This window comes from Oncorhynchus masou, chromosome 6 (assembly GCF_036934945.1).
Source record: "Oncorhynchus masou masou isolate Uvic2021 chromosome 6, UVic_Omas_1.1, whole genome shotgun sequence".
Lineage (NCBI taxonomy): Eukaryota > Metazoa > Chordata > Actinopteri > Salmoniformes > Salmonidae > Oncorhynchus > Oncorhynchus masou.
This window is the reverse complement of record NC_088217.1, coordinates 69786859-69814165: the sequence shown is the minus strand read 5'-3', so window position 1 is coordinate 69814165 and position 27307 is coordinate 69786859. Positions and strand designations below refer to the sequence as shown.

Here is a 27307-nt window from a genome sequence, read left to right as displayed (position 1 = left end):
AGCTAATAATAACCAACATGAAGCTCTTTGATTCAGATTTAACAATCATTTTGGTGATGGTGCATATTTTGTGTACTATTTAGGAAACAGTGTTACTGGTACCAAAATGTTCAGACACTCTGCATACCATAAATACAAGAGATGAAAACACAATGAATGCAATATCGTAATGCGGTGGTGGGGCTAGATCTGTGCACCACTTCACATTTCAATCATAATTATTGAAATTGCCATCTCTGATCCTGAGATATCATCTAATAGGATTTAGCCAAGTGTTTACTATGGCTGTGGTGAGAAAGCAGAGGTAACAGCTAGAGTGGAGAGTTCACCAGCTATCCGTCTGTCAGCTTGGATACTTCCTTTGATCATACTGGATTTATTCCTTCACATCTGGTGCTCCAGTTTTTAAGTATAACCTATGGTGAATCAGGGATTTGTGTCTGTGAATGTTGCATGGGAGGCTGGCACCATCCGCACCAGGTCCTGGTAAATATTAGACTAGAGCAGCCTGGGAATCACTGCCAGCTGCCCTAGATAAGAGGACAATAGAGCAAGTTAATGATTCAACCAGCGTTACAGATGGACAGACTGCTTAAATGTCCCGTTTGGGGATGAAAAGACAGACTGGATGGGTTGGTGTGTGATCGTGGAGCAGAGAGAAAGGGGGAATAAAAATATGCCTTAAATTGGTCTGATTCCTTGTCTCGGATTACCCGACTCTGTGATTATTACGCATCATGGCTAAGCTGGTGGAGTGTGTGCCCAACTTCTCAGAGGGCCGGAACAAAAAGGTGAGTAGGCATGGAAGATACAGAAAGTGGATTAGCTATTGGCACAGCAGAAGGAAACCGTTAGTAGTAGTCTGGTGTGATTAACACAATACACATGGTAGCTTTATATTGGTCATGTAAGAAGACTTTCTGTCTGAAACGTCGATCTTGATTACCAATAAAAAAAATATTTTACATTTTTCTATATTTACATATTTATATTTATGAATCAAGGGGGGCTCATGGAGACTGTGAATACCTAAGCAAACAAACAAGCCAATTCCAAACGATTTTACAGAATAATCTCAATCCTGAATGTTATCTCGAGATACAAACAAAATATTTTCTGAAAATGTTTTAAGAGTCAATGTGACTTGCTTCCAGGTGATTGATGCAATAGCAGAGGCCATTTCCAGCACGGAGGGATGCAGTCTGCTCGACGTGGACCCTGGATCCTCCACCAACCGTACAGTCTACAGCTTCGTAGGCTCGCCACAGGCTGTGGTGGAGGGTGCATTGAACGCTGCACGCACTGCCTTCCCACTCATTGATATGACCAAACACTCAGGTAGGAGATAGAGAGTAAGAGCTAAAAAAGAGAGATAGAAACTGTTGACCCCTCACATGACTTAGTCAAACAGTTACACTACCATTCAAAGTTTGGGGTCACTTAGAAATCTCTACACAGAAATACAGTGTAGGCATTGTTAATGTTGTAAATTACTATTGTAGCTGGAAACGGCAGATTTTTTATGGAATATCTACATAGGCGTACTGAGGCACATTATGAGCAACCATCACTACTGTGTTCCAATGGCAGGTTGTGTTAGCTAATCCAATTTTATCATAGCTAATCCAAGTTTATCACTAATTGATCATTGGAAAACCCTTTTGCAATTATGTTAGCACAGCTGAAAACTGTTGTGCTGAATAAAGAAGCAATACAACTGGCCTTCTTTAGACAAGTTGAGCATCTGGAGCATCAGCATTTGTGGGTTCAATTACAAGCTCAAAATGGCCAGAAACAAAGAACTTTCTTCTGTAACTCGTCAGCCTATTATTGTTCTGAAAAATGAAGGCTATTCCATGTGAGAAATTGCCAAGAAACTGAAGATCTGGTACAACTCTGTGTACTTCTCCCTTCACAGAACAGCGCAAACTAGTTCTAACCAGAATAGAAAGAGTGGGAGGCCCCAGTGCACAACTGAGCAAGAGGACAAGAATATTAGAGTGTCTAGTTTGAGAAACAGACGTCTCACAAGTCCTCCACTGGCAGCTTCATTAAATAGTGCCCGCAAAACACCCGTCTCAACATCAACAGTGAAGAGGCAACTCTGGGATGCTGGCCTTCTAGGCAGAGTTCCTCTGTCCAGTGTCTGTGTTATTTTGCTCATCTTAATCTTTTGTTCATATTGGCCAGTCTGAGATAGGCTTTTTCTTTGCAACTCTGCCTCGAAGACCAGCATCCCAGAGTCGCCTCTTCGCTGTTGATGTTGAGACTGGTGTTTTGTGGGTACCATTTAATGAAGCTGCCAGTTGAGGACTTGTGAGGACTATGTTTCTCAAACTAGACACTCTAATGTACTAGTCCTCTTGATCTTTTGTTCCCCCGGGGCCTCCCACTCCTCTTTCTATTCTGGTTAGCGATAGTTTGCTCTGTTCTGTGAAGGGAGCAGTACACAGATCTTCTGTACGAGATCTTCAGTTTCTTGGCAATTTCTCACATGGAATAACCTTCATTTCTCAGAATAAGAATAGACTGATGAGTTTCAGAAGAAAGTTTTTTGTTTCTGGCCATTTTGAGCCTGTAATCGAACCCACAAATGCTGACGCTCCAGATACTCAACAAGTCTGAAGAAGGTCAGTTTTATGGCTTCTTTAATTAGCACAACAGTTTTCAGCTGTGCTAACATAATTACAAAAGGGTTTTCCAATGATCAATTAGCCTTTTAAAATTATAAACTTGGACTAGCTAACACAACGTGTCATTGGAACACAAGAGTGGTGGTTGCTGATAATGGGCCCCAGTACGCCTATGTAGATATTCCATAAAAAATCTGCCGTTTCCAGCTACAATATTCATTTACAACATTAACAATGTCTACATTGTATTTCTGATCAATTTGATATTATTTCAATGGACAAAAAATGTGCTTTACTTTCAAAAACAAGGACATTTCAAAGTGACCCCAACATTTTGAAGGGTAGTGTATGTTCAAAGGCCATAGTTCAGAAATACCACGACTCCTCTCCACCTCACTTTAAGTGCAAATAAGGTGTGGCTATGTACTGTTGATAAGTTGTTTAGTGTGTTTAGTGGAATAATATGTACGTTTGTTGTAGGGGAGCATCCCCGGATGGGCGCCATGGACGTGTGTCCCTTCATCCCTGTCCAGAATGTCACAATGGAGGACTGTGTCAACTGTGCCAACCTTTTTGCCCAGCACTTAACAGATGTGATGCATGTACCTGGTAGGTTTTCCTCTCTGACCTATTGACCTATAGTTAACATATTGGCCATTTACTTTGCTGTAGACAAAGCCACAAGGTCAGTTTTAGTGCAGTGCCCCTTGGTTCTGTGTATTCTATCCCATATGGTATTGCTCGCAAAAAGCCACATACAGGTGAATAAGACACGTTGTCGTTTCTCCATAGTGTATCTTTATGGAGAAGCAGCGAGGAAAGAGAACAGGAGATCTCTTCCCTCTGTCCGGGCAGGAGAGTATGAGGCCTTGTCTGAGAAAGTGAGTTTGACCTAACTTTATTGTATCCATACCCTATGGGCAACATTTCCCTCATTGTATAAGAGAATAGAGCAGTGAAAAATAAGCTAAAAATCAAAGGCAGTGCTTTCACTACTTTCAGTTACAGTGGGGCAAAACAAGTATTTATTCAGCCACCAATTGTGCAAGTTCTCCCACTTAAAAAGATGAGAGAGGCCTAGGTATCATCATAGGTACACTTCAACTATGACTGACAAAATGAGAGAAAAAATCCAGAAAATCACATTGTAGGATTTTTAATGAATTTATTTGCAAATTATGGTGGAAAATAAGTATTTGGTCACTTACAAACAAGCAAGATTTCTGGCTCTCACAGACCTGTAACTTCTTCTTTAAGAGGCTCCTCTGTCCTCCACTCGTTACCTGTATTAATGGCACCTGTTTGAACTTGTTATCAGTATAAAAGACACCTGTCCACAACCTCAAACAGTCACACTCCAAACTCCACTATGGCCAAGACCAAAGAGCTGTCAAAGGACACCAGAAACAAAATTTTAGACCTGCACCAGGCTGGGAAGACTGAATCTGCAATAGGTAAGCAGCTTGGTTTGAAGAAATCAACTGTGGGAGCAATTATTAGGAAATGGAAGACATACAAGACCACTGATAATCTCCCTCGATCTGGGGCTCCACGCAAGATTTCACACCGTGGGGTCAAAATGATCACAAGAACAGTGAGCAAAAATCCCAGAACCACACGGGGGGACCTAGTGAATGACCTGCAGAGAGCTGGGACCAAAGTAACAAAGCCTACCATCAGTAACACACTACGCCGCCAGGGACTCAAATCCTGCAGTGCCAGACGTGTCCCCCTGCTTAAGCCAGTACATGTCCAGGCCCGTCTGAAGTTTGCTAGAGAGCATTTGGATGATCCAGAAGAAGATTGGGAGAATGTCATATGGTCAGATGAAACCAAAATATAACTTTTTGGTAAAAACTCAACTCGTCGTGTTTGGAGGACAAAGAATGCTGAGTTGCATCCAGAGAACACCATTCCTACTGTGAAGCATGGGGGTGGAAACATCATGCTTTGGGGCTGTTCTTCTGCAAAGGAACCAGGACGACTGATCCGTGTAAAGGAAAGAATGAATGGGGCCATGTATTGTGAGATTTTGAGTGAAAACCTCCTTCCATCAGCAAGGGCATTGAAGATGAAAAGTGGCTGGGTCTTTCAGCATGACAATGATCCCAAACACACCGCCCGGGCAACGAATGAGTGGCTTCGTAAGAAGCATTTCAAGGTCCTGGAGTGGCCTAGCCAGTCTCCAGATCTCAACCCCATAGAACATCTTTGGAGGGAGTTGAAAGTCCATATTTCCCAGCAACAGCCCCAAAACATCACTGCTCTAGAGGAGATCTGCATGGAGGAATGGGCCAAAATACCAGCAACAGTGTGTGAAAACCTTGTGAAGACTTACAGAAAACGTTTAACCTCTGTCATTGCCAACAAAGGGTATACAACAAAGAATTGAGATAAACTTTTGTTATTGACCAAATACTTATTTTCCACCATAATTTGCAAATACATTCATAGAAAATCCTAAAATGTGATTTTCTGAATTTTTTCTTCTCATTTTGTCTGTCATAGTTGAAGTGTACCTATGATGGAAATTACAGGCCTCTCTCATCTTTTTATGTGGGAGAACTTGCACAATTGGTGGCTGACAAAATACTTTTTTGCCCCACTGTATCTGCTTGCTCTGCCCTCATATACAGTTGAATTCAGAAGTTTACATACACCTTAGCCAAGTACATTTAAACTCAGTTTTCACAATTCCTGACATAGAATCCTAGTAAAAATACCTGTCTTAGGTCAGTCAGACTCACCACTTTATTTTAAGAATGTGAAATGTCAGAATAATAGTAGACTGAAATATTTATTTCAGCTTTTATTTCTTTCATCACATTCCCAGTGGGTCAGACATTTACACTCAATTAGTATTTGGTAGCATTGCCTTTAAACTGTTTAACTTGGGTCAAATGCCTTCCACAAGTTTGCCACAATAAAGTGGGTGAATTTTGGCCCATTCCTTCTGACAGAGCTGGTGTACCTGAGTCAGGTTTGTAGGCCTCCTTGCTCACACATGCTTTTTCAGTCCTGCCCACACATTTTCTATAGGATTGAGGTCAGGGCTTTCTGATGGCCATTCCAATACCTTGACTTTGTTGTCTTAAATACCTTTTGCCACAACTTTGGAAGTATTCTTTGAGTCATGGTCCATTTGGAAGACGCATTTGCGACCAAGCTTCAACTTCCTGACTGATGTCTTGAGATGTTGCTTCAATATATCCACATCATTTTCTTTCTTCATGATGCCATCTATCTCTGAAGTGCACCAATCCCTCCTGCAGCAAAGCACCCCCACAACATGATGCTGCCACCCCCGTGCGTCACGGTTGGGATGGTGTTCTTCGGCTTGCAAGCCTCACCCTTTTTCCTTCAAACATAACAATGGTTATTATGGCCAAACAGTTCTATTTTTGTTTCAGCAGACCAGAGAACATTTCTCAAAAAAGTATGATCTTTGTCGCCATGTGCAGTTGCAAACCGTAGTCTGGCTTTTTTATGGCGGTTTTGGAGCAGTGGCTTCTTCCTTGCTGAGTGGCCTTTCAGGTTATGCCGATATAGGACTCGTTTTACTGTGGATATAGATACTTTTCGGTTTCAAATATTTTTATTAAACACACACAAGAATGGTGTATTGGTATATAAGACAGGTATACAATTCTTATCTAAACATAAAAGAGCATTCAGGAACAACAAGACCCAGAGCCCTGGGTGCAAAACAAATAATACAAAACACGACATACAAAACAAGGACATGTAGAAAGAAAGAGGGAAGATGTCCCCCCTATCCCCCCCCCAACTGCTCGGGTGGCAGGGCCAGCACATGCTGCCCAAAGGTAGATTAAAATATTACAGTTGAGAGTGCGTTAATAAGTACAAATTCACAGCGCCGACTCGTCCAAGTAGGAGAGGAAAGGCTGCCAGGTTTGATCAAATGTTGATAATTTATTGTTCAGAATATATCTAATTCTTTCTAAGTGTAAAGTGTTTGCCAATTCACTGAGCCATAATTTGGTAGAGGGCGCTTCCCTCCTTTTCCAAAACAACAAGATGAGTTTTTTTGCCGAAATGAGACCGTACGAGATTAGTTGTTTTTGGGGGTTGGTTAATCCGTTTAGGGACTCAGATACTCCCAGGATTATCAGAAGCGGGTCTGGATCTATTGAAGTCTCCAAAACTTCAGAGAGGATCCCAAAAATTCTACACCAATAACCATGCAAGCTAGAGCATAGGGCAAAGCAGTGGAGTAGTGTACCCTGCGCAGCCTGACATTTATCACATGTAGGGGATGTATCATGAAATATCCTATTCAGTTTAGTTTTGGAAGTGTCATCTGTGTAAAACCTTGAATTGTATGAGACGATGTCTGGAATTAATGGAGCATGTGTGGATATACTCCAAGCTCTCTTCCCAGTGTGCCACAGAAATGTCAGTCCCTAGTTCTTGCTCCCATTTTGCCTTGATGGCATCTGCAGAAGGTGTGCTAACAGATTGAAAAGCATCATATAGACGCGATATCAGTTTATCTGAGGTGGGGCATAATGTTATGCATCCGTCAAACATGGAAGGTTTAGCATTACCAAATGTTGGGAGGTGTTTTCTAACGTAGTCTCTAATTTGTAGGTATCTGAAAAAATTACTTCTGGGAAGATTATAAGTTTCCCTCAGCAACTCAAAGGAAGCAAAGGTCCCTTCTATGTATAAATCCCCTATGGTACTTATCCCCAGCTCTCCCCATCGCTCAAAGGTGTTATCAAGGTTAGAAGGGGCAAAGGAGGGATTCTTGGCGACAGGGAGCATGAATGACATTGGTCTAAGCTCAAAGTGGACTTTAATTTGCTTCCAGATTTGTACTGTGCTATGAATAATAGGATTGTTACAATAAAGTGACATCTCCAGATTGACAGGCGACAAAATCACAGCGCCAATAGAGAAGGGGTGACACTCCTCATGCTCCATACTAAGCCAGCTGGATGACGGAAGTGTGTCATCCAGCAGAAACGTAACAGCGCGGAGGTTAGCGGCCCAGTAATAAAATATAAAATTTGGAGAGACAGTCCTCCTTCCATCTTGGATTTACAGAGGTGTTTTTTACCTATCCTGTGTGTTTTATAAGCCCAGATGAAAGGATTGATAATTGAGTCGTTGTTTATGAAAGGATTTAGGTATGAATACTGGGACGTTCTGATATAGGTAGAGCAGTTGTGGGAGGAAGACCATTTTAATGGCATTAATTCTTCCGAGGAGAGAAATTGGGAGAGTTCTCCAAAATAGTATGTTTGCTTTGAGTTTTTGTATCAGAGAGGGGAAATTCTCTTTAAATAGTAAGGAGTATTGTTTGGTAACTACAATTCCTAGGTAGGTAAATTTTTCTGAAGATAACTTAAATGGGAGATGTTCTAGCCAGGAGGTGTTTTGCAACCGTATGGGCATTAATTCACTCTTGTTCCAATTTATTCTGTATCCCGAGAATGTACCAAACAAATTGATCACCAAGAATAGCTGGGATACTAGCCTGGGGTTCTGTTACATAGAGGAGGATGTCATCTGCGTATAGGGAAATCTTATTTAGAGTATCTTTAGTATTATAGCCGTGTATTGCTGCATGAGATCTAATCGTCTGAGCGAAGGGTTCGATAATTAGGGCGAAGAGCATAGGCGACAGCGCACAACCCTGCCTTGTCCCCCTGTTAAGGTTAAATTGGGGCGACAATGATTGGTTAGTGAGTATTCTGGCACAGGGGTTCCTATATAAAAGCTGGATCCAATTTATGAACTCATCTCCAATATTAAATTTCTGTAGGACCTTGAATAGATAGGGCCACTCAACTTGGTCAAAGGCCTTTTCGGCGTCAAGAGATATGACGGCGAGGTCCACGTTGGGTAAAAGTTAGAGTGATACACTTGCCCCACCCACCTACACTTAAGTCTGCTATGAGAGTTATTCTTCAGATGAGTTTCTTGCAAAAATATAATATCAGACGAGAGTGCTTTCAGGTGGGCTAGGACCTTGCCCCTCTTAATTGGTTCGTTTAAACCCTTGACATTCCAGGAAGTGAATGTAAACCCCGCCCTCCTCTCGTTTGTAGTTCCTATGGTGGCCTGCATACCATGTAACTTGATAAAAAGTTAAGAAAACGCACCAAACCATCACGATCAGCATATGTAGCACCTACACCCGAGCAGTATCCAACCCACCCCTCCCTCCCTGCAAGCACCTTTACTTCCCACCCTGTCCCCCTAATTTCCCCAACACTTACCCCCCCCCCATCAAGATAGTAATAAAGTACAAATAGTAATTATATGTACGCACACCTACACAGCCATAAGCACTAAAGAGGGCTGGTGGGGATCTAATCGGGAGAGCGGCCCACGGCTAGACAAAGGCAGAACGGCACAAAACATCAACTTGCTAACCAGGTGTCTGCGTCTGCCCCTTCCCAACCATCACCCCCAGTCCCCTGCAAGCAATAAATAAATGGTATGGTAGTAAGAATAATGTAAGGATTGTAAAATAAATAACGAAACAAAACAAAAGTGGGGGAATATAAGTATATCCATCCGAAAGTGTCAGTGATCAAACCTGGAAGTAAAAATATGCATCGCTCTGAGCACAGCCGGGATGAAAGTGAATTTAATGTTAAATGAGAGCTCTGACCGCCCTCCATTGGTCGGCTCAGCGTCTTACATGTTCGGTAGCCCTTGTTGAGCCCGTTTAATATGGTTTCACCCAATATGGTATAGTATGGATTCGAGTCCATGAGCAGACCCTAACACGCATTGACAAGGCACTCTAACCTGTACGGGGGATTGGTGTATATCCCCGGATAAACTTATCTTCGTCCAAAACCGAGGAGAGCCAAATCTTCTCACCGGAAGGCGGGGTAATTCTTAGTCTTGCAGGGAAGAGTAAGGCTGGGCGAAGATGGAGTTTGTAGAGTTTGGTCATGACCTCTCTGTAGTCGGCGCGATGCTTTGCCACATCGGGCGCATAATCCTCATATACACGGAATGGATGCCCTTTATGTGACAGGGTGCCCCTCATTCGAGCTTCACGCAGGATAAGATCCTTGGTCTTGAAACTGTGACAACAGATGATTACTGGGCGAGGACGTTGGCCCGGTCCAGGTACTGGGACAAGGGAGCGATGTGCACGGTCCAGGTGGGGATCCGAATCCAAAACATCCGATCCCATTGCATCCTTCAATAGCTTGGCGAAGAAGTCGTTGGGGCGAGAGACCGCCTCTACCCCCTCTGCCAGACCAACAACGCTAAGGTTATTACGTCTGGATCGGCCCTCCAGGTTTACCACTTTCACAGAAAGCCTCTGCACACTATCCTGCAATGACGTGCATAGCTTCTCTAACTCGTCGATCCTACCAGCGTTGAATTCAGAAGCTTTCTCAAGGTCCACAATACTCTGGCCATGCGAAGCGACCGTTCGAATGATGCTCTCGATTTTGGTGTCCAGTTCAGCAATAGTGGCCTTAAGATCCCCAGCTATAGCAACACGTAGCTCCCCCAAAGCCCGGGTAAGTTCTGTAAGTGTCACGTTGTTGCAGGTGCCTCCCGCCATGTCTGTCTCGTTGTTTAGTGGGGAGTAGGCCTCCACTGTGGATTTATTGTCCTTTGGTCGCTTATTACTCGGCATTTTCATATAAAAAGTTACAATCTTGTATTAGAAAGAAACGTTTGTTGTAAAAAGTGCCATAAAGTAGGTTAAATTACATTATTTCGCAAAAAAGTTGCAGGAGCCTCTCACGCACAACCGTTCACTCCAACATGCTAGCTCCGCCTCGGATATAGATACCTTTGTACCTGTTTCCTCCAGCATCTTCACAAGTTCCTTTGCTGTTGTTCTGGGATTGATTTGCATTTTTCTCACCAAAGTACATTCATCTCTAGGAGACAGAACGCATCTCCTTCCTGAGCGATATGACGGCTGCGTGGTCCCATGGTGTTTATAGTTGCGTACTATTGTTTGTACAGATGAATGTGGTACCTTCTGCCGTTTGGAAATTGCTCCCAAGGATGAATCAGACTTGTGGAGGTCTACAATAATTTTTTTGAGGTCTTGGCTGATTTCTTTAGATTTTCCCATGATGTCAAGCAAAGGGTTTGAAGGTAGGCCTTGAAATGCATCCACAGGGACACCTCCAATTGATTCAAATTATGTCAATTAGCCATTCAGAAGCTTCTAAAGCCATGACATCATTGTCTGGAATTTTCCAAGCTGTTTAAAGCCACAGTCAACTTAGTGTATGTAAACTTTTGACCCACTGGAACAGTGAATTTTAAGTCAAATAATCTGTCTGTAAACAATTGTTGGAAAAATTACTTGTGTCATGAACTAAGTAGATGTTCTAACCGAATTACCAAAACTATAGTTTGTTAGCAAGAAATGTGTGGAGTGGTTGAAGAACGAGTTTAAATGACTCCAACCTAACTGTATGTAAACTTCAGACTTCAACTCTATATCCTCACAGTGAAGTGTTTTACAATTTTGTTTTCAAGACAACCAGGGATACACGTGGAACACAAAACAGGTTGACATAAACAGTTGCATTCATGAGTTTTATTGTCAATAAATGTCAATAAAAATAAGGTCCACCAAGCAAAAACGTGATAAAAACTTTTTTTTTATAAGAATGCTGCAAGTACAGATTGTTTTCTCAGAGGGAAATTAATAATTAGTCAGTGACAACCATGTGGAGTTTGGTGTTTGTGACAGCAACTATGTGAGCTTTTTACAGTATTATACACAATGTGCAACAATTGTGTATGATTTTCTATGTAGAAGATCCCTTACCTTTCTAATGACTCTTGTGTGGCTTGTGAGCGTCATAGAGCAAAGCTCATGAGAGTCTTAGCTTTTCATACTGGGGTCATATTAGTTTGTAGCTCAAACCGTTCAGACTTTACAGATGTTTTTGTGAGAATAACCATTTTCTGGATCCGCCTTTGTCTCATTAACACTGCTCAACCCCCAGGCTAATGTTTGGTATTGGCTGATGCGGATGAAATAGATGAATCCAATGTAAAAAAAAAAGAAAAAAAAGTCTGTAGCTCAAACACACAATGTTTAAAGGGGGTTGGAAGCACTAAATGATGCCGATGTGTCTATTGTTCTCAGTTGAAGAGGACAGAGTGGGCTCCTGACTATGGCCCTGCCACCTTCGTGGCCTCCTGGGGAGCTACAGTAGCAGGGGCTCGCAAATTCCTGGTTGCCTACAACATTAACCTCCTCAGCACCAAGGAACAAGCCCATCGGATCGCACTAGATATCCGGGAAAAAGGCAGAAGCAAAGACCAGGTAGGGTAGGCTCGCTACTGTCCGTCTTGATCGCCCAATGTCAGAGATGAATGACACACGGCTACTTTGGCTTTGGAAGAGATTCCTCTCATTTTTACCAGACATTATTGTTTTCCTCTTCTTTATAAGTGACGCTGAACTAATAAACGTCTATTTTTAAGTCATATGCCTTGTCTGCTTCCAAAGAGAGTAACATGATTGATTTGTATTATAGCCGGGTCTGATGAAGAAGGTGCAGGGAATGGGCTGGTACCTGGAAGAGGCGAACATAGCCCAGGTGTCCACCAACATCCTGGACTTTGAGCTGACGCCCGTCCACACTGTTTACGAAGAGATCTGCAGTGCGGCCAAGGTAAGGAGCTACCACAACCACAAAAACAACAACCGCAGCTGAAAACAGCACAGCATTATTGTACAAAACCCTCTCACTGATCTGGTGGTTTGAACCAGTGACATAAGTGCAGCTAATAATGTCAACAAGTTGAGCCAATTTGACACCTCTCCTTCCTTCCTCTTCTCCCCAGGACCTGAACCTGCCAGTGGTGGGCTCTGAGATTGTAGGTCTCATACCTCTGAGAGCCGTGCTGGACTGTGCTGACTTCTACATCCAGAGAGACAGGCTCTTCATTGTGGAGGAGGAGCACAAAGTCCGCCTGGTCATCAGTAAACTTGGGCTCGATTCACTTGGGCCTTTCCTCCCCAAAGAGAGAATCATAGAGTGAGTGCCAATGAGTGCACTATTTTCATGGCCTATGGGACTTTTCCATTCTAGTCATTCAAAACTATTTCTATGGTTGTGACTCTAGGTACATGGTGGAGAGGACTGAGGAGGACAAGCGTTTGGTGTCTCTGTCTCTGCAGCAGTTTGTCCGCAGCGTGGGAGCCAGAACCGCTGCTCCGGGAGGAGGGTCAGTCTCTGCTGCCGTCGCTGCAATGGTACAACCATCTTTAATATCATGTAGATGACTATAGTCCCCATATGACCTTGCCCAGCACATAGGAATAAACCAATATAAAGTATGTACAATACAAGGAGGAGTCAAAGGTGTGTGTGTGTGTGTGCATTTCAGGGGGCTGCTCTGGGAGCCATGGTGGGTCAGATGACCTATGGGAAGAGGCAGTTTGATAGCCTGGACAGCATCATGAGGAGACTTATCCCTCCCTTCCATCAGGCCATGAATGAACTGCTGGTCATGGTGGACGCAGACTCCAAGGCGTTCAGTCGCTATATGGTGAGAGGGAAACATATCATGGTTAAACCAGATTGAAGCCTTCCGTCTGGGTTAACCGGGCTAGGGAAAGCAGGAACTATACCGGGAAAAACTAGACTGAAATCCTAACGGAATATTTTTCACTATTGTTTCACTTTACTCCGTTTCAGAGCATATTCAGATTGGATTCCAGGCTAAGAAAAAAAGACTTAGCTAAACTTATGCTATGAATTTTTTGGGGAAAAAATAAATGTTTTATTGTCACATACACCGGATAGGTGCAGTGAAATGTGTTGTTTTACAGGGTCAGCCATAGTAATACGGAGCCCCTGGAACAAATTAGGTTTAAGTGCCCTTGCTCAAGGGCACATCGACAGATTTATCACCTTGTCGGCTCGGGAATTCGAACCAGCGACCTTTCGAATACTGCCCCAACTCAGTAACTGCTGGGCTACCTGCTGCTCGTTGCGACCCTGCCCAGCCTTTTAGCTAAGCAGAGAGTCATACAAAATATGATGAATATTTCTTCTGATGATAAATGTTCAGGTGAAGAACGAGTGATAAAAGCTGTTTTTGTTTCTTGTAAATGCTTACTTTGGAGGTTCGAACCAAGGTATGATCTTGATGTTTGCTGCCTTGTGGCTTTGCTATGAAAATGTAGTGGAATGTAATCTTTTAGTGGAAAAGGAGTGTCGATATAACCTTCAGGGAACAAAGAAGAGTTTAGTAAAACTTTCTAGATCTTTTTGACTCTGCCAATGAACCTGTCAATGAATCACTTCCATCTAGCCTCACATACTAGTCATAGTTTGTTGCATTTTTACCACAGGTTGTGGTGATGCCATTGTTGAATTTTGTTGAAGGCTGATGGTATTACACTACGCGTTTAACTGTGATGTGAGAATAAATGTGGCTTGTGTAGGCTTTGCTGACACTGTATGCAGTTACTCCTGTTTTATAAGGTTTAACTTTCTCGTTTTTCAGGCTGCATTGAAGATGCCAAGGAACACATCAGATGAAGTCAAAAGGTGATTGCCATGCTACAATATATGGTACTTCTGTCGAATCCAAGATGTCAGAGAAGCATGTCAGTAAAGTAGATGTGTAATTAAACACACACGCACACACACACACACACACACACACACACACACACACACACACACACACACACACACACACACACACACACACACACACACACACACACACACACACACACACACACAAACGGCGCAACACGTTGGAACTATTTTAAACCATCTTTACTTCAGGGTGACATCTATGGAAACTCATTACTGTACTTTCTCCAGTATCCCGCTGTCACCTGTCTTCACACGTCACCTCCTTTTACCTGGAAAGCAACCTGGCCCATCCCTGTAACCACATAAAGCAGGCTTTCCCAAAGAAGACTGGTTTACTGTCATCCCTTTACTGCCAGCTCATCTAGTCTAAGGTAGTCTTGTAGTCATGGTGTAGTCTTGTCATGCTCCAAATCTATCTCACCTCTCTGCGCTTCCTCTCTCCTACACCTTATACCTATCCCCACGCCTAATCCTGCCACTGCCCCTACCCTGGTCTTGCTTCTGACCTGCCTCTTCCCCTATTCCTACCTACTCCTGCCTTCCCATTACCCCTACCCCTGTTCCCGCCGCAGGAGGGAAGCTGCCATGCAGGAGGGTCTGAAGCAGGCCGTGGCAGTCCCACTGTCTCTGGCTGAAAGAGTCAACCTGCTGTGGCCTTGTCTAAAAGAAATGGTGATCTACGGAAACGTGGCCTGCAAGTCTGACCTCCAGGTACTGTATGAGGGACGGTTTTACAGTGACTGAAACCATGAACAGAATCCCTGTCTATATGGACTTTGCATTGCAACTTTGCAAGCATACCTGAGTGACTTCTATGCAGTTGTTTATTTGCTTGAGGGCAGACACCGGACATGCATAAATGACTGTAGAACATTTTGTTTTGTGCCTGTCATATGAATGACGCTGGAGAGACGAAACAGGTACGGGGAGTGAAACATTTAATATAGAACAGACATGGAACGAGACAGTAACAGTGTCGGCAAACAGGTAACACAGACAAAAAACAATCAATGCAGCAACAGGAACAGAGCTGGGGAACTGACACATATAGGGGAGGAAATAAACAGGTGATGAATGAGTCCAGGTGAGTCTAATATCGCTGATGCGCGTGACGAGGGGATGCAGGTGTGCGTATTAGATGGAAGTAGTGTGTGATAAAGGGCAGCCTGGCGCCCTCCGGCGCCAGGGAGGGGAAGAGCAGGAGCAGACGTGAAAGTGCCAACTGCTTATACACACATACCACCCTACTGGCATACTGTAAAACAGCATTTCAAAATGCCAGGACACCCACAAGTGTCTCCATTAAGTATGGTTGCAAAACGTTTTCTGACAGATGCCCCAGAGCTATGACATGCATTATACTGTAGACAGCCTACAAAAACATCTTCCTTATATGGTTATTTTTCATGGCGTTGCAGGTAGCAGCTAAAGCCCTGGAAACAGCAGTGTTTGGAGCCTACTACAACGTTGTGATCAACCTCAAGGATATCACAGATGAGTCCTTCAAAGTGACTGTAAGTTACAATGTAGCCTGTAGGTCTTTCTGACTCCAAAAGGATTCTGCCTAGGTTACAACGCAGGTAATCTATCAATACTGGAAAATGAATTAAAAAAAACAGATTTTGGTGAGAGCCAGTGGCTTATTACATAGTTATACTCATACAATCGTGTTTTGTGTTTTGCAGACTCAACAGAGAGCATCAGCTCTGCTTACTGAGGCCAGGGAGAGTGCTAATGCAGTCCTGGATACTGCAGAGAGAAAAAAGTGAAGAAGTTACCACATTACCAAAGCTTCCCCCGCTGCCTGCCTAGGCCTCAAACCAGGCTTTCACAACCATCAATCTATTGCAAATAAACTTGCTGCACATAAATACATACTTTATCAACTACTCCTCAATGGTGCTCCTTTGCTGTGTTAGGAATTCACTAAATATTTACGTAATGTACTGTATAGCAGCAGCCTACACCAAGCCAGGATGTCACAGTGTTCTTATCCACAGCGACTTACAGGCGCAATTAGGGTTAATTGCCTTGCTCAAGGGCACATCGGCAGATTGTTCACCTACTTAGCTCGGGGATTCAAACCAGAAACCTTTCGGTTACTGGCCCTACCTCTTAACCTCTAGGCTACCTGCCGCCGTGAATCACACGAAATAGAATAGTACTACAAGGTTTTTTTCTTCTCTCTTCCACTTCGACATGAAGCTATAATGATAGAGTAGTATTATTTGCTTCTGAATGACAAAGTGATGCGTTTCGGGATATGAACTCTGTCCATACCTCAGCTCCACCTGTGTAGTACAACAGGCAGGATGACATAACGGGAATTAAAGGGTGTAGTTTATCCAGTTCCTAGAAATAAGAGAACATCCTTCACACAAGACAAAGGATAGAATTGAGAGCTGCTTACCAACCAGTTACAGGCGTGTACACTCTTCATTTAATCGCCGTTCTATGTTAGCTAAAATACATGCATTATTTATTTTTGATTTCTGGCATATATTCAGTATTTGAATATCTCAAATGAGTATTCTTTATTCTTTTGATTACATGTAATGTCTTGGAATAACTTTAGATTTTGAACAAGGAACTTTTGGGCAGGTTAATCTGTTTTATAAGCCTTATATTAATATGATCAAACAGTGATTATAACACGGAATCCTTTGTTGCAATTTTCTTACCAAAGTAACATATTTCATCGCCAGGACTTGAAAATGTTTGGCAGCAGCTCAGGTAAAATATCCTCATTGTTCTGTCTGCTCTATTTTGCTTAGCAGTTTTGAATGATAATTCTCCTTTTGACTGATTCTCTTTCCTAGGTGGTCGTCACCCCCCCAGGGTATGAAGTAGATCAGCAGAAACATCCCCAGGGGGACCAGGGGCCTGCCCTCCTGGGGATAAAGACCACCCCTCCGGGGGAGACGAGACCATGGTCCTCCAGAGGGTTGCTACCCCCCTCCCCCTCCCCCTCCCCCAGACCACAGAGGCAGTGGTGACCATGGAGGCAGACACAGCCCTGGTGGTAGAGACATGGTAGTGGTCATGGTCATGGAGAAGGCCATGGGTTTGGAGAAGTTCATGGGCATCGCCACCAGAGGCACTGAAGAGTAAGAGTAATACAATTCACTCTCAAAGTGAAATTCAGCCATGATTTTCTGAATTACCTTGACCCAATAACAATCTACATCATTCATGTATTTGACATTGTAATGTGTATAAACCCATTGAATAAACTTGCTTTCAATTGTATTTTAATCATCTGTGAAACTGATAATAATCTATTGAAGCAAACTGTTGGGCAAATTAAGTTTTCCTTTGAAGATTTACAAGAATTATGGTGACACAAACAAGGAACTTTATCTTATGGTCAAAATATTGTGCGCTACCCTTATTTACTCAGCAGCCATGGAGCTAACATTGACACAACCCGCAGTCCAAACAATACCCTGAGGGACTTGTTTTGATGGCAACAAAGGCCAGGTTTCATAGCACAGTAAACACCCACAATGACAGTGATCCTGTTATACAGGCGAGAAGACAAAACTTTCTCTCACAGTCAATGAAAAAGATGTGAGAGCCGCCGACTACGTCTGTCCTAGGGGCCAAACATGAAAGATTGTAAGAAAGGGAATCATATTGAGGTAGTTTATTGGTTTGAGGAAAAAGGAAATGAAACCATTTCCAAAAAATGTTTTGTTTTGCTACAGTTGCATGGTGTTTGGTTTAAACTAGAACTACAGTATTGACAGACACTTTCAATGGTGACCTCTGCTCTGGCTTGTTGTATAGGGACATAAGCATTTGCTACCACTCGTGTTCTGTGCCTCCCTCTAGTTGCATTCTTGGTCATTGTTAGTTAAAGCTTCCAGTATTAAAGTCAACCTACTTGTGATTTGATGAATGAATATGATATAGCTATTGAATAACTCATATTGAATAAATCTAGTGTTCAGTGTTGCTTTCATTGGATTTGTCTCCCCAGTCCATGTTGCACAAAAGGCATAATATGTATGAGTGTTTATATTGTTTATCTGTGTAGGTGCAGGTCAACCTAATTATTTTCAGTCTAAACTGTAACTAGGTCACTCAGGAGCATTCAATGATGTCTTGGTAAAACTCCCTACTCCTTGCTGATGACAAGCACACCCATAACATGATGCAGCCATCACCATGCTTGAAAATATGAAGAGTGGTACTCAGTGATGTGTCGTGTTGGATTTGCCCCAAACATAACACTTTGTATTCAGGACAAAAAGTTAATTTCTTTGCCATTTTCTTTGCAGTTCTACTTTATTGCAAACAGGAATATTATTTATTCTGTACAAGCTTCCTTCTTTTGGCTGTCATTTAGATTAGTATAGTAGAGTAACTACAATGGTGTTGATCCATCCTCAGTTCTCCTATCACAGCCATTACATTCTGTTTGAAAATCCTCATTGCCCTCACAATGAAATCCCTGAGCAGTTTCCTTCCTCTCCGAGTTAGAAAGGACTTCTGTATCTTTGTAGTGACTAGGTGTATTGATACACCATCCAAAGTGTAATTAATAACTTCACTATGCTCAAAGGGATATTCAAATGTCATTTTTTAAAACTTATCTACCAATAGGTTGCCCTTCTTTGCAAGGCATTGGAAAACCTCTCTGGTCTTCGTTGTCACGTGTGCTCCCTTTCCGGCCTCTAGGTCACCAGGCTGCTCGTTATGGGGCACACCTGTCACCAGCGGTACGTGCATAACGACACTCACCTGGGCTCCATCACCTCCTTGATTACCTGCCCTATATGTCATCCCTTTGGTTGCTTCCCCAGTCGTCATTGTTTGTTTCATGTCGGTGTGCTGGTCGTGTTTTGTTCATTTATTTATTCAAATGTATTCACTCCCTGAACTTGCTTTCCTGACTCTCAGTGTACATGGTTACATTTGTGGTTGAATCTGGTTGATATTCACTTCTCAACTGTTATTATGCACATTTTTACTCCTGAACTTATTTAGGCTTGCCAAAACAAAGGGGTTGAATCCTTATTGACTCAAGACATTTCAGTTTTTAATTTTTTATTCATTTGTAAAAACAATTCCACTTTGAGATTACAGGATAGGGTGTGTAAACCAGTAACACAAAATATCAATTTAATCAATTTTATATTCAGGCTGTAACACAACAAAATGTGGGAATACCTTCTAAAGGCAATGTAGTTAAGTGCTTTAAGTTTATACATATCACTAAATTATGAATTGTTTCCAGTTCAGTAAAGTGTAATATATATAATGTATATTTCTAAACTGACTCGGTACAAAAGTATTTGTTCTGAAACGTGACTACTGGAGCTCAAGGAGAGTGAAGGATGAGAATGAAATAGGCTTCAGTATAAAACATTTCCTGGACTAAAAGATCTGGTCCCACATGTCTGTTGGCTCAGTTGCAGTCCAAGTCAGGTGTCATCTACAGAGGATGATAAAAACGTCAATATGAGCAAAATGTCTTTAATGGATGCAAAACTACGAATTGGTCAGAGGCACAAAATAAATGCCATCATGATGACATTGGAATGAATGTGCGTATTACAAATTCAATCTCAAGGGATTAAAGCATTTTTAGAGGATGTTGCCTACTGGTCAGGAAATGTAGCAGACGACAGACAATCATGCATACATGAGCCCCATGCTGAAAACACAAAACAGTTGTACTGCACGTAGTACTATAGGTTACTACAGTAGGTACGGTTTGCCAGCAGCAGTGATTATTTTGCACAATTAAAACCTCACCCACAGCCTGTTATTACTAGCAAGGACATGCTTATTCTGAGAAAGGGGCACCATTCACAATACCTGAAAGTCTTCAGCTAAAAACTCTCTGAGATCAGACGCCTGAGGCAAGTAGTATGATAAAGAACAATAATGGACGAGAAATACAAGAGACTTATTCGCAAATGATGGCATTGTTCATCAATTCTTAGTGTTTGGCAACAGACTGCAATTGAATAGAATACACTTTTTTTAAACACCAGAGGGGAAGTTTGACTCACCACAGCATCAATATCCTTAGGACTACTCCAACACTGGAGCACTGGTGCTACGCTCCTCTTCAGCTCTCCGAACACGTCTGGCGACATGGGCATCATGTTGTCTTGCAGTCTAGACGGGTGACTAGAACACATTGTGAAAACAACAGTTAAGTCAGATTGTCAAATCATACTCAAACCAGACTATAGTCAAAAATACAAATACAGTATTTATGGCATCTTCACCTTTAACAAAATGAATATTGAGTATTATGAAGGGTACTCTAGACTTACACTTCGGACACTGATATGAGTTTTGTCTTCATGTATCCTGTGACGCTGGAACCCTCCACATCCATGGGCTCCGATGCTGAAAAAGAAAACAAAATGGTGGAACAGTGTTATAAAGACTACTTGTCCCAGATCTGTTTGTGGTTTATAGCCAACTCCTATGGTCGTTCAGCGCTATACAGAGAAAAATGATTCAGCGGTTGGTCATAAAACACAACCCCAATGGTCTACCAAACAGACATCGGGATTCTTACTGGGGCTTTGTGTAAATCAAAAATAACACTATTGCTACCAAGGTGCATGATTGAGGAGCAAACTGAAGAGAGAAGAATTTTCAGCCACTCTTTGTGGGACAATGGAAGTAAATTTCAGTAATGCTTCTTTATTTTGGGACAACCCATAAGTAACACGTATGACTAAGTCGCTTTGGATAAAAGCGTCTGCTAAATGGCATATACTTTTTATTATAATATTCAGGGGATTGAAACAAAGAGGGTCGCTGGCTGCTTACCTTCAGAGGCCCTGGTGTAGTACTTCCCGAAGGACTTGTCTTTGGGGATGTCTGGGTAGAGGAAACGGAGTGGGTTCTCTGGGATGTTCTCAGCTGCCATCACCTTGTAGGTTCGGATGATGTCAGGCAGAGAGACGGCAGACAGCTCCTTCTTGGTGTAGGGCTCCACTGCATGAAATACAGGCTTATCTGCAAAACACACACATCAAAATATGTCAACCTTTTAATTGTAATTGCCTACAGGGCCGCTGTGTGTGTGTTGTTTTCACAGACTCACCGTATAGGTCGTGTTCCACCCAAGTGAATGTGATGGCTCCTTCTCTGCTACTCTCACTGAAGCGCAGCAGGAACGTGCCTGGACACTTCCCAGTCAGCATGGCCTTCTCCCTCTCCTTACTCACAAAGCCCAGGATGCAACTGTAGTGGGAGGGAACAAGAGAATAAACAACATTTCTTCACTTTTTATTATGTTTATTTGACAGGGGAAATTCACATTGTTCAACAATTCTGTAAATGTACATTTGGAAAGTATTCAAACCCCTGGACTTTTTCCACATTGTTACGTTAAAGCCTTATACTATAATCGATTAAATAGTTTTTTTCCTCATTAATCTACCTCATAATGGGGCGGCAGGTAGCCTAGTGGTTAGAGCATTGGGCCAGTAACAGAAAGGTTGCTGGATCGAATCCCGAGCTGACAAGGTAAAACATCTGTCGTTCTGCCCCTGAACAAGGCAGTTAACACACTGTTCCCTGGTAGGCAGTCATTGTAAATAAGAATGTGTTCTTAACTGACTTGCCAGGTTAAATAAAGTTTCATTAAAAAAAAATAATAATAATAATGACAAAGCAGAAACAGGTTATTAGAAATTGTTACAAATAAAAAAATGTATTCAGACCCTTTACTCAGTACTTTGCTGAAGCACCGTTGGAAGCGATTACAGCCTCGAGTCTTCTTGGGTATGATGCTACAAGCTTGGCACACCTGTATTTGGGGAGTGTCTCCCATTCTTCTCTGCAGACTCTCTCAAGTTATGTCAGGTTGGATGGGGAGTGTCATTGCACAGCTATTTTCAAGTCTCTCCAGTCTCTCCGGTTCAGTTGGTACAGCCACCCGGTTTCTTCACGCATCGCACCAACAGAAACAAACACCTCTCTGGTAAGAAGGGCGGGGGTGTATGCCTTATGATTAACGACTCATGATGTGACCATAACAACATACAGGAACTTAAGTCCTTTTGTTCACCTGACCTAGAATTCCTTACAATCAAATGCAGACCACATTATCTACCAAGACAATTCACTTCAATTATAGTCACAGCCTGGTATAGAGGCTCTGGATGGCAAGAAGCTTAGCACCGGTGATGTACTGGGCCATACGCACTACCCTCTGTAGTGCCTTGCGGTCGGAGGCCGAGCAGTTGCCATACCAGGCAGTGATGCAACCTGTCAGGATGCTCTCGATGGTGCAGTTGTTGAACCTTTTGAGGATCTGAGGATCCATGCCAAATCTTCTCAGTCTCCTGAGGGGGAATAGGTTTGGTTGTGCCCTCTTCACGACTGTCTTAGTGTGCATGGACCATGTTAGTTTGTTGGTGATGTGGACGCCAAGGAACTTGAAGCTCTCAACCTGCTCCATTACAGCCCCATCGATGAGAATGGGGGCATGCTTTGTCCTCCTTTTCCTGTTGTCCACAATCCTCTCCTTTGTTGATCACGTACGTTTGTCCAAAACAACTCTGGTCCTTCAGTGGGTTGCTGAAATTCATACTTTAATACAAACTTTTATTGAATACAAACACCGACTTCTTCCATTTTTACAAGAATCGACTGATGGTGACTCAATGTTGTTGTTACCAAATCGCTAGACCAGTTATTAAAGCAACTCTGCCTCGACATAAGAGAACTGAATTGAACGTTCCTCAACTAATTAGAGCTTAACAGTGTAATTGTTTGCTTTTGTGCTGAGAAATTTTGCAGATGCAGCTCTAACAGAATGAAGTCTGTTGCGGCAAGCTATAGATACCATTCTGCCAACTCTCCGATAATGTTCAACCGACTGATAATGAAATAACTCACCCATCGTTCCACAGGGACAGCAGATGTCTCTTGATGAGATCCAGGATAGCTTCGATCCACAGCCAGAAGGGAAAGCTCTTCTCACTGAGACTCTACAGTAGACAATTTGTCTTCAGATGTCTAGATGGATCACTAGGTCCTTCTATATTGTTGTGTCTGTGAACTGTAAAGATGTTGTATTCTGTATATATTGCAGTCACCTACCTTACAGAACTTGGTCCAGGGGATAAGGCCCTCAGGATTCCTCTGTGCTTTCTGGCCTGTTAGAAAATGTTTACCTCATCATCCAAATATAGGGAGTTTGTAAATCAACCAATAACATTATTAGAAGTATGATAACATAACAAAAGCTAATCCCCCATCATGACTTACCCAGTAGTTTGTCGGCCAGCATGCCTAGCTGCTCTTCATTGAGTCCCCTCTTGGTGACAGAGGAGAACTGCCAGCTCAGCACCTCGGACAGCTGACCCCAGGACGCTGCAGGAGGGCTCAGGAAGAACTTTAGGTTCTGGGACAGACCAGGGAAACGAGCAAGACATAAAAGGAGAGCAGTGTGTTTGTGTACTGTCAATTTTTGATCTGATTTAGACTGGCTGATGGGTGGGCCTTCTGAACAGGTCTCTCTTGCAATGAGATTTGATCTCAATGCAAATAAATGAAGTATAAATAAAGTGAAGGCACTGTACTCTACCTTGGGCTCGCTGGTCAGCATGTTGTACCACAGGATGGAGGCCCAGCCACTGGGCAGCTGGCTGACGTTGGAGATGACCACGATGGGCAGGGAGATGGTCTAAGAAGGACCAGAGGCCAGAGAAAGTCAAATCGAATGAAATGAGGTCAGAGTGCTGTTGGATCTCATGAAAATGGGAGTGTAGACCTAGTATAAAGCGAAGCCAGTTCAGATAGTCAACCTGAGTGCCCGTCTCAGTTTTGATTGCTAGTATGCATTTGCTTCTTTTGCTGCATTGACACTGCTGCTGTGACTAGACGTTTCTCGATGTACTGCGGTTTTCTGATATGAATTGTCTTTGCGAATGCTCGCTAGCTGTGGTTGAACCCTGCCTGCATCATTCAATATGCTCAAGTGGCACGTCTGGCTGCTGAGAGGATGTCACTGACTGCGAGGATCAATCCACGTCGCCGCTCTACTGTTGTCAATAGCGGTTACAACTAGCTAAAGTATTGTATACTTTTGTTTGTTTCCAATGCCAGCTTCGGGCAGAGTCCGTGCGCTCGGTTAATACACCCCATCACAGAGAAATCTGCTCGCCCATACAGGAGGAAGTAGCCTACACTAGCCTTTATGGGTTGATATACAGCGAGTACGAATGTTTTCTTGATGACATGAGCAAGATGTTGCTCATCACGGCGATTTGATAGTATTTGGTCTTAAGTGGCCGCTAATTTGTTTAGTGCAGAAATCAATCTAGATAGTAGCCTATTATGTGTCGAGCAGGACACCAGACCGCTGCAAGACACTATAGTATCAGCTACACATTTACGGTGTCTTCCAGACATTGGCTAGTGTGACTTGCTCCGGCAGTCACACTTACAATTTCGTACATATTCTGACTGTAGGTTTATCATTCTGGAACCTTCCTTTGTACATTTTAGCTAAAAACACTCAACTTAACGTGCAGTTCTGAAATAGTGTGCAATTATAGCTATACCTGCAGCTTCTGTTCCGAGCAAACTAATATGCAGGCATATTTCAACATCTATTTGGTCTATCTCTTCTTGTTATCAGGTCATCATCGATCTTCTCTCAGGGCTTAGCGGAATATACGTTAGACATAGCCATCAGCTCAGGTAGAACTTATTGTAGACCTAGGTTTTAGATAGTCATGTCACTCTCACTTTGCACTTCTGTGCATGCACCAGATACATCAGCTACTGCTAGATGTAGCACTAGTGGTATTAGGCAAATTAAATAGTACACGTTGTCACACATAGCTACCGTTTAGTTGCGGTTTTAGGGGGTTGTTAGTATACTGCATGTTGTTTTATGCTATGTGCGTAGCCTAATCACGATCAATCGTACCGCTACTGTAAATTGCCTACGGAAAAGCGTATCTCTCCTCTCTCAGTAACACAAGTTTGAGTCTAAGTTAAGGCGAAAGGGTTGCAGTTGCATTGCACTTTTCCAGAGGCGGTCCGTATGATGGCTTAAAGGGTTCTTCAGTCTGAAATACACTCAAATGTTCCTTCCCTTTAATCTTGCATGATCTCTTAAGTATTCTTTGCATTATGGACACTCACATGTTACCCGTACTCTCATAAGTATTCACCCCCCTTGGCATTTTTCCTATTTTGTTGTTATAACCTGGAATTAAAAGTTATTTTTTTGGTGGGGTTGTATCATTTCATTTAAACAACATTCCTACCACTTTGAAGATGTAAAATATTTTTTATTGTGAAACAAACAAGAAATAAGACAAAAAAAAAACAGAAAACTTGAGCGTGCATAACTATTCACCCCTCCAAAGTCAATACTTTTTAGAGCCACCTTTTGCAGCAATTACAGCTGTAAGTATCTTGGGGTATGTCTCTATAAGCTTGGCACATCTAGCCACTGGGATTCTTGCCCATCCTTCAAGGCAAAACTGCTCCAGCTCCTTCAAGTTGAATGGGTTCCGCTGGTGTACAGCAATCTTTAAGTCATAACACAGATTCTCAATTGGATTGAGGTCTGGGCTTTGACTAGGCCATTCCAAGACATTAAAATGTTTCCCCTTAAATGCTTAGGGTCATTGTTCTGCTGGAAGGTGAACCTCCGTCTCAGTCTCAAATCTCTGGAAGACTGAAACAGGTTTCCCTCAAGAATTTCCCTGTATTTAGCACTATCCATCATTCCTTCAATTCTGACCAGTTTCCCAGTCCCTGCCAATGAAAAACATCCCCACAGCATTATGCTGCCACCATCATGCTTCACTGTGTTCTCGGGGTGATGAGAGGTGTTGGGTTTGCACCAGACATAGCGTTTTCCTAAATGGCCAAAAAGCTCAATTTTAGTCTCATCTGACCAGATTACCTTCTTCCATATGTTTAGAGAGTCTCCCACATGCCTTTTTGTGAACACCGAACGTGTTTGCTTATTCTTTCTTTAAGCAATGGCTTTTTTTCTGGCCACTCTTTCGTAAAGCCCAGCTCTGTGGAGTGTGGTCTTATGGACAGATACTCAACAGATACTCAAATCTCATTCAGGTTTATTTTTGGTCTCTTTGTTGCCTCTCTGACTAATGCCCTCCTTGCCTGGACTATGAGTTTTGGTGGGCAGTTTGTTGTGGTGCCATATTCTTTTCATTTTTTAATAACAAATTTAATGGTGCTCCGTGGGATGTTCAAAGTTTCTGATATTTTTTTTAACCCAACCCCGATCTGTACTTCTCCACAACTTTGACCCTGCCCTGTTTGGAGAGCTCCTTGGTCTTCATGGTGCCGCTTGCTTGGTGGTGCCCCTTGCTTAGTGGTGTTGCAGACTCTGTGGCTTTTCAGAACAGGTGTATATATACTGAGATCATGTGATACTTAAATAAAGTCCACCTGTGTGCAGTCTCACTAAATATGTGACTTCTGAAGGTAATTGGTAGCACCAGACCTTATTTAGGGGCTTCATAGCAAAGGGGGTGAATACATACGCACGCAGCACTTTTCCGTTTTGTATTTAAAAAATTTGTTGTTGAAACAAGCACTTTTTAAAATTTCACTTCACCAATTTTGACTATTTTGTGTATGTCCATTACATGAAATCCAAATAAAAATCCATTTAAATTAGGTTGTAATGCAACAAAATAGGAAAAACGACAAGGGGGATGAATACTTTTGCAAGGCACCCCTAGATGAAAGAGATGACAAAGCACTGTTAAGTTCTGCTGACGACGACTGATGTTCCATGCTAAGTCTTTCATGTTATGCTACCTGGATACTGCGCATGGGCGGGACCTGGCAAACCTCTGTTCAAAATTGACGCTGGCAACGAATGACAAGATACTGGAACTAATCATGGTTCTGGTTCCTTCGTCAGCGCTGCGAGCTAGATCTGAGCTATGGGCTGGCCAATTCTGCCTCGTTAGATAGGTAGAATATTTCCCATGTACCAAGATGATAGCTCATCTTGCTTCATCGATGGTACCCTGCGTTGCTTCATATGAGAAGTAGACGTATGGCTGCATTAGCTCATGCTACACAGTTAATATT

General features: G+C 42.6%; 2 protein-coding genes across 5 annotated transcripts in view; one reads left to right on the top strand and one right to left on the bottom strand.

Moving 5' to 3' along the window:
• Window positions 1-566: 566 nt before the first annotated feature.
• Window positions 567-17479, top strand: LOC135542512 (formimidoyltransferase-cyclodeaminase-like). Of its 3 annotated transcripts, none has more exons than XM_064969525.1 (14): window positions 567-791; window positions 1155-1338; window positions 3114-3242; window positions 3426-3514; window positions 11755-11934; window positions 12149-12286; window positions 12459-12652; window positions 12741-12870; window positions 13005-13166; window positions 14130-14173; window positions 14803-14941; window positions 15649-15744; window positions 15916-15995; window positions 17050-17479. In XM_064969525.1, the coding sequence occupies exons 1-14, from the start codon at window positions 738-740 to the stop codon at window positions 17078-17080; spliced, it is 1650 nt and encodes a 549-aa protein (XP_064825597.1). In that variant the 5' UTR covers window positions 567-737; the 3' UTR covers window positions 17081-17479. The 3 variants fall into 3 exon arrangements, 1 of the variants encoding a protein (XP_064825597.1); XR_010456103.1 differs by having other exon boundaries at window positions 568-791; window positions 15916-16963; XR_010456104.1 differs by lacking the exons at window positions 15649-15744; window positions 15916-15995; window positions 17050-17479 and adding an exon at window positions 14459-14601 and having other exon boundaries at window positions 14803-14925.
• A 1786-nt stretch (window positions 17480-19265) lies between these two features.
• Window positions 19266-27307, bottom strand: part of LOC135542511 (signal transducer and activator of transcription 1-alpha/beta-like) — a 34754-nt gene continuing 26712 nt past the window's right edge. Inside the window, exons 15-24 of one of the 2 annotated variants that reach the window (XM_064969522.1) lie at window positions 23802-23900; window positions 23483-23618; window positions 23315-23370; window positions 23111-23202; window positions 21309-21448; window positions 21032-21220; window positions 20524-20599; window positions 20254-20374; window positions 20057-20095; window positions 19266-19670 (exon numbers count right to left, since the gene is read on the bottom strand). In XM_064969522.1, the coding sequence (XP_064825594.1) occupies window positions 19644-19670; window positions 20057-20095; window positions 20254-20374; window positions 20524-20599; window positions 21032-21220; window positions 21309-21448; window positions 23111-23202; window positions 23315-23370; window positions 23483-23618; window positions 23802-23900 (975 nt within the window). In that variant the 3' untranslated portion in view covers window positions 19266-19643. The remainder of the gene's footprint in view (window positions 19671-20056; window positions 20096-20253; window positions 20375-20523; window positions 20600-21031; window positions 21221-21308; window positions 21449-23110; window positions 23203-23314; window positions 23371-23482; window positions 23619-23801; window positions 23901-27307) is intronic. The other variant, XM_064969523.1, reaches the window with a different exon arrangement.